This window comes from Lontra canadensis, unplaced genomic scaffold (genome assembly GCF_010015895.1).
Source record: "Lontra canadensis isolate GAN:19392208 unplaced genomic scaffold, GSC_riverotter_1.0 scaffold110, whole genome shotgun sequence".
Lineage (NCBI taxonomy): Eukaryota > Metazoa > Chordata > Mammalia > Carnivora > Mustelidae > Lontra > Lontra canadensis.
In genome coordinates this window covers 1,975,076-1,982,003 of record NW_022631104.1, presented here as the reverse complement: position 1 = coordinate 1,982,003, position 6,928 = coordinate 1,975,076, and the positions used below count along the sequence as shown (strand labels likewise).

General features: G+C 60.3%; 1 protein-coding gene across 1 annotated transcript; it reads left to right on the top strand.

Annotated features, from left to right (window-relative positions):
• Positions 1-4,049: 4,049 nt before the first annotated feature.
• Positions 4,050-6,505, top strand: SLC16A11 (solute carrier family 16 member 11). The gene is given in 6 exon segments (XM_032839989.1): positions 4,050-4,294; positions 4,538-4,745; positions 4,999-5,142; positions 5,322-5,569; positions 5,571-6,090; positions 6,177-6,505. Coding segments are annotated over 5 exon segments (1,344 nt in total). The 5' UTR covers positions 4,050-4,294; positions 4,538-4,543; the 3' UTR covers positions 6,407-6,505.
• Positions 6,506-6,928: the final 423 nt, after the last annotated feature.

Here is a 6,928-nt window from a genome sequence, read left to right as displayed (position 1 = left end):
GTGACCCCGTCATCAGGTTCCCCCAGCTGCAGACTCAGCAAACTCCTCACCCTGTCCCAGTCCCCAGACACTGTTCAGGGGACCCGGCTCGGATTTTCATTCCTGTGTGGTCACCCAGGCAGACTTGTTCCTTGCACGCAGTGAGCTCCACTGCCCTTAGTGGGTTCCTTTCTCCCGAAGCCTCGTCCCCACCCCCTCCTCCTCCCAGAGCATCTCAGCATCTCTGCTTCCCGGCCCCCAAAACACACATCCGACCTTTGTGCCCTGTTTCCTTCCATTCTTCCAGGGTCTGGCCCTGGAGGTCTCTGCTGACTTCCCAAAGCCTTGTCTCTGGGTGAGCTGAAGAAGGAGGAGACTTTGGGGGTGAGGGCTAAGAGGCCCCTTAATTGGGCACATAGAAACCCAAGGTCAGCTGGGCCAAACTCTGGAAAGCCTCCTATTTTTGTGGACCTCAAGTAGAGCCATTTTCCCTTCCCTTTCCCTCCCTTCCCATCTACCTTCTGCAGAGGGTACACCTCCCATCCCCTAGCAGGTGGGCCCCAGGAATAGCCAGGCCCAGCTCAGGGCCTCCCCCGCTGAAGACCTCCTGCAGGGGCTCCCAAGAAAAAGTCCCAAAGCAATTTTAGAGTTCACGGACGGCGACACACTCACACATCCCTGGGTCCCCAAAGCAAATTATGGACAGAGTTTGACCTCTTTTCAGATCTCCCTAAAGACCTGAGCTGGTCCAGCATCTGCTTCTGGAGCTTTCTCCCTGTGGGTAGCCACTAGCAGTCCAGTGCCTCTGAACAGTTCTGTAGTATCCCGGCCAATCCCTGGAGTACCAGGCCCTGGGTCTGCTCAGTCTGCCAATCTCCGGCTCAATTCTGTCTCAGCCAGTTTTGCCCAGAGATCAGTTCCACAAGGTCCCACCTCCAGGGCTACGTGGGGACGAGGGACAGAAGGCAAAGACGGATGGTGTCCCTGCAGGCTGAGAGGGCTCCCAGAGGGGTAAGAGGGGCAGTGGGTGGGGATGGGACATGACCTCCCCCAGGGGGAGTCCCACCCCCCACCGCCAGTGGGGACCTGGGCAGAAAAATGGAAATAATTTATGTAGTTATTTAAAACATTATTTTCCTACGCATCAAAGATCATGAAGTAGAGGGGTGCCCGCTTGGCCCCGCGGGAAGCATGTGAGACTCGCGATCTCCGTGTCATGAGTTTGAGCCCCGTGTTGGATACAGAGATTATGTAAATAAATTAAACTTAAAAAAATAAAAAAGGTTAGAAAGTAGAATGAAGTAGGATGCAAACTTCCAGATGAATTTTCAATGTAAAACAAGATGTTTCAAAGAAATTTCTCACATGGAGAAAAGCTGTCTAACCCCAGACTCTCCTGACACCCCCCACCGCCCCTTGCTGACCGGTGTGAATCCTTACCCTCTGTGTTCAGCATCAAATATTACGGAATACCAGTGAACGCTATATCAGTGGAAATTTTTGAGAACCATCAGGCTCTGGAGAAACATCTAAATTCCTTAGCCTGGCCTTCAACACCCGTGATGACGGGAGCCTCTGCCCTATGCCACCCTCCTATGCCCTCTCTCGTCCCCACAGAGCTGCTCTTCGTAGCTCCCCAAACAATAAAGAGTATGTCAAGCTGGTTGGTGCCTTTGTGATTTTCCACAAGCTTCTCCCTTTGCCTGGAATGCTCCTGCCCACGCAACCATCTGGCAAACTCCTACTCATCCTTCAAGACCCCACGTAAAGGGGTCCTCTTCTGTGAAGCCTTCCCAGCAGGCCCGAGAGGAATGAGTCAGCTCCTCCATGCAGCGGTGTCTGTCCCCGTCCTCGTGTGGGGCTCTCTGCATTTCACCTTTCCCCTAATCTGATGGTGGGGTCTCAGAGGGGAGAGGCAGGATCATTCATAGTCATTTCCTCAGCCCTGAGCATAGCTTCCAGCAATGGTGAGGCATCTAAAAATACTTTGTTTGAAGGAGCAAATGAACAAAATTTATTCTGACGCCTTTCTTTTTTGTTTTTGGAGCCCAGATAGGGACGCTAGCATTTTCTCACCAACTTTGGAAAACGCTCAGAAAGCCACTCATCATAAAGAAGAAAAATTAACTCCACCTCTTTTTGTTGCCAGTCATATCTCGTAACCTGTGTTGTTTTACTGGGAACTCACCAGACCCACGTGGTTCTTTGCCATCAAGGCAGTAATTGAAGTGGCCAGGTGGGGGGGGGGGACGGGGCGCTGGAGGGTCCAGCCGGGTCGTCCAATAATTCCAGAAAAGGGAGCGACACACACAGCATTGGCGGCCCTGTGCTAGGTCCCGCATTTGCGGTGCTGCTGTTATGAGCCTATTTCAGAGATGAGGAAGGTGAGGCACGTAACTTGCTCACAACCCTACGGAGGGTAAGTGACAACTGGGAGAGAAACCCAGAGAGTTGAGCTCGGGAGCATGTTCCCCCAGCCTCACTGCTGTGTTGGCGCCGTAATGGTCGTTTTGGCTGAGTACGAAGCATGAGGCATAGGAGGACCGTGCCCTTTGACGACCAACCATCCCGGTCCCAGGCTCTGGGATGCCCTCTGGGTTCATAAGAAGGTGCCCAGCGTTACTTTGTACAACTCCCAGACACAGGGGGTCCAGTTTCCTCTTTGGCTGTGGGTGTGATCTGTTTGGGTGTCAGGGGCAGGGAGGGGGGCTGCTCGCTTCAGAGTTCTCAGCTGCCAGCTCAGGAAGTAGGCTTCCTTCTCCACGCCCGGTGGCTGAGGACTGGCCAGCTTTCCCTGCCGGGTGTCTCCCACAACAGCAGCCCAGGCGGGGGAAACCAGTGAGACCACTCTCCTAGGGCATCCACGGCAGGACCGGCTACCTTCAAGGACACCTGTTCCCCATCCAGGACATTGCAGGGAGAGGGGACGGCAGATGCACAAATTCAGGAGTAAGAAAAAGCTAGGCATGTCCTTGGAGCAGGAGAGGTGCTTTGGGCTGAGGCTGGCGGAAGGACTCGGGACAGAGACGTGTGTGTGGGTGTGTGTGCGTGTGTGTGTGTGTGTAATGGAGAGGGAGTGTTCCTTCCGTGGTGAAAGGCCTAATCGCCAAAGGAAAGAAATGGGCTGTTCCCCCCCCCACCCATTCGCAGAGGCGCTCTCAACGACTAGGAAACACTGCCACCGCGTGGCTCCCAGCCGCACACCGTCAAATTCTCTGATACTGTCATCGCTGAACCCGAGAACACTCTTACTCAAACAGCTCAAGTAAAGCCTCCCGAATGTGGAAACGGTGCTTTCAAATCAACTTCTTCAAGAAGCCAGTGCCTGGGTGCGATCCCGGATTTCCCACCTTGTTCTACAACGCTGAATCTAAGTGTTCAGCAATTCCAATCCCAGGGATCCTTCCAGGCCAGTGACGTATCACACTGTGCCCAGGCCATTCCCTCCGGGGGTGGGGGGCATTCTGTTTCCCTGCTGGGCCAGGTCTCCCTGTTCCTTCCGCAGCGGGACAGACCCAAATTCATATGTCTTCACCATCTTTAACCTCGGTGCTTTGGGGACAAGGCATCTAACCTCTCTATTCCTTCTGACTTCATCTGGAAAATGGGCAGGACACCTTCTTGAGCAGTTCCTCGTGGGCAGAAACAGGTGACGTGGGTCGATGTCTGGCACATCCCAGCTCCTCATACGGAGGGAGCCCTCTTCCCGGTCTGTCCTGGACGGCCGGTTATTGCTGAGCAAGGAACAAGCCCGGGGTGGAGGTCAGCGATTCCATACCTGAGAATGACCTGGTCCCCCAGCAAAGTTCCGTGATAACAAAATTACTCCTCGCGGCAGGCTTTGGGGGGGGGGTAACCCCTCTTTCCAACTGTTGCCTGCGGGCCCTGGGTTTCCTGGGGATTGCGATCCCCGCGTCTCCTCCGCGAGCAGCAGGAGGCAGGTGCGTGCACTTGAGCCGGGAGGGGCCGCCTGCATTCACCCCCCCGCCGCCGCTCCCTCCGCGGGGGCTGTGTGTGTGTGTGTGCGCGTGTGTGTGTGTGTATAATTCAATCCCCGTGGGACTCAGAGTCTGGCCTCACCCGCGGCTCGGCCGATTGGCTGACGGTGTCAGCTCCCCGCCCTCCGCACCCCCCCGCGTCCCAGGTGGCACAGGCCCCCAGTGGCGATCTCTGTTTACCGAGAGAGCCGGTCCAGGTGGGGCTCCATCTCTGCGCTCACTCCCCTCGGGGGCCCCGCCCGCGCAGCAAGCGGGGAAGACACCTGGCCCAGCTCCTCCTCGTTCTTCCCCTCCCCCCCACCGCCCGGAGAGGTCGGGTAAGGGGGAAGGGATGCGTGTGGGAGGGGGAGTCCCAGGCCCGGGGTATCCGGCTGTCGCCCGGGCCTGGGAGCTCGCGCGCACCCTGGAGATGTATCCCTAGGCCTAGCTCCCCCTCCTTCCGCCCCGCCCTACCGTGCCCCGGGGAAGTGCCCACCCCTGGCCAGCCGCCGGAACCCGGATCTCAGGGATGCCCAGGACCCTAGAGGAGGCACAGACGTGGTGTGTTCCCCCTTCCGCAGAAGGCGATGACTCCCAAGCCGGCCGGACCTCCGGACGGCGGCTGGGGCTGGGTGGTGGCGGCCGCAGCCTTCGCGGTGAATGGGCTCTCCTACGGGCTGTTACGCTCGCTGGGCCTTGCCCTCCCTGACCTCGCGGAGCACTTTGACCGAAGCACTCAGGACACCTCGTGGGTCAGCGCCCTGGCCCTGGCGGTGCAGCAGGCAGCCAGTGAGGGGGGCCCTGAGGCGGGAGGCGGGAACCGGGGTGGATTGGCGGAGATGGATGACCAACCTGATGACCGGACTCCCTGGGAAAGGGCGCCCGGTGGGACCGAGTCCCAGAAAACGGAGGGTCTCGAGGTCAAGGGGAGGAGCTCTTAGGTTGGGGGAGACGTTTTAGGTCTGGCCAGCCTCCAAGGAGAAGTCTTGGATCAAGCTTGGGGCGCAGAGGCGTGTCTTCCGTTGACTCCGCCCCCTTCCAGGCCCAGTGGGCAGCGCCCTGAGCACCCGCTGGGGGGCGCGCCCCGTGGTGATGGTCGGGAGCGTCCTCACCTCACTGGGCTTCGTCTTCTCGGCGTTCGCCCGCAGTCTGCTGCACCTCTACCTGGGCCTGGGCGTCCTTGCCGGTGAGGGGAGAGGGGTACCGGGTCCCCAAGGGGTGATGCCGGAGAGGGGCGCTTCTTGGGGGCTGGAGGCCGGAGGGGGCGGGGCCTCAGGAGGGGCGGGGCCTCGGGGGGGGCGGGGCCGGGATCGCCGGAGCCAGTGTTCCGGGTCCCGGTCCTCACCAGGTCCCGTCCGTCCGCAGGCTCCGGCTGGGCGCTGGTGTTCGCCCCGGCGCTCGGGACCCTGTCCCGTTACTTCTCCCGCCGTCGAGTCCTGGCCGTGGGGCTGGCCCTCACGGGCAACGGGGCCTCCTCGCTGCTGCTGGCGCCCACCCTGCAGCTCCTCCTCGATTCTTTCGGCTGGAGGGGCGCCCTGCTCCTCCTCGGCGCCGTCACCCTCCACCTCGCCCCCTGTGGCGCCCTCCTGCGACCCCTGGTGCTCCCTGACGACCCCCCCGGCCCCACCCCTCGGGCCCTTAGCCGCCCTCGGCCTGGACCTCTTCGCGCGCCGGGCCTTCTTGGTGTTCGCCCTGGGCACAGCCCTGGTCGGGGGCGGCTACTTCGTCCCCTACGTGCACTTGGCCCCTCACGCTTTAGACCTGGGCCTGGGCGGGTATGGGGCGGCGCTGGTGGTGGCGGTGGCTGCGGTGGGGGATGCGGGCGCGCGGCTCATCAGCGGGTGGCTGGCAGACCAGGGCTGGGTGCCCCTCTCGCGGCTGCTGGCGGTGTTCGGGGCCCTGACCGGGCTGGGGTTGCTGGCCGTGGGGCTGGTGCCTTTGGTGGGCAGCCAGGAGGGCTGCGAGGGGGCCCTGCTGGCCGCGGCCGGGGCCTACGGGCTCAGCGCGGGAAGTTACGCGCCCTTGGTGTTCGGAGTGCTCCCGGGGCTGGTGGGCGTCAGAGGCGTGGTCCAGGCCACGGGGCTGGTGATGATGCTGATGAGCCTCGGGGGGCTTCTGGGCCCTCCGCTGTCAGGTAAGGGCCCGAGCGAACAGATCTGCTCGCAACCGTCCTCTGCCCCGGGATCCCAGGTCCCTAAATTCCTTTCCCCTTCCTCACAGGCTTCCTAAGAGACGAGACGGGAGATTTCACCGCCTCCTTCCTCGCGTGCGGCTCTTTTATCCTCTCCGGCAGCTTCATCTACATGGGGCTGCCCGGGGCGCTGCCCTCCTGCCGGCCAGCCTCCCGGCCGGCCACGCCTCCCCCCGAGAGGGGGGAGCTGCTCCCCGCTCCTCAAGTCGCCCTGCTTTCCTCTGGAGGCCCCCAGTCCGCTCTGGACACTGCTTGTTGACCACGAGTTGGAACCCCACCCCCAGCAAAGAATTTCTATCCAGTTTCCTGCAAGTTCCAACTGTTAGCCAATCTGGGAGGCTGAAAACATTCCTTCTACATAAGATATTCAAGGGGGCCCCAGGGGGGCTCGATCAGTTAAGCCTCTGACTCTTGACGTCAGCTCAGGTCATGATCTCAGGGTCCTGAGATTAACCCCCCCCCAGTGGGCTCCCTGCGGGGCATGAGGCGTGCTTAAGATTGTCCATCTCTCTCTCTCCCTCTGCCCCTCTTCCACTGTCATTCTTTTTTTCTCTCTCTCAAAAAACAATAAAAACACAGGGAAGCTCAGAGAAGTTGCCTACCTGTCAGCTTCAGTGTGTTGGGGTGAGGGCTCAGGAGGAAGGGGGCCATCTGCCCCATCCGGACCCCCCAGCTAACCCCTCCCTGAATTTCAGGCTCCTTCCCCTGGCCAGAGGGAAATGCTGGATGGGACTTCAGCTCTCACTGTAGCAGCTCCTTCTCCCAAGCCACCATTCCATCC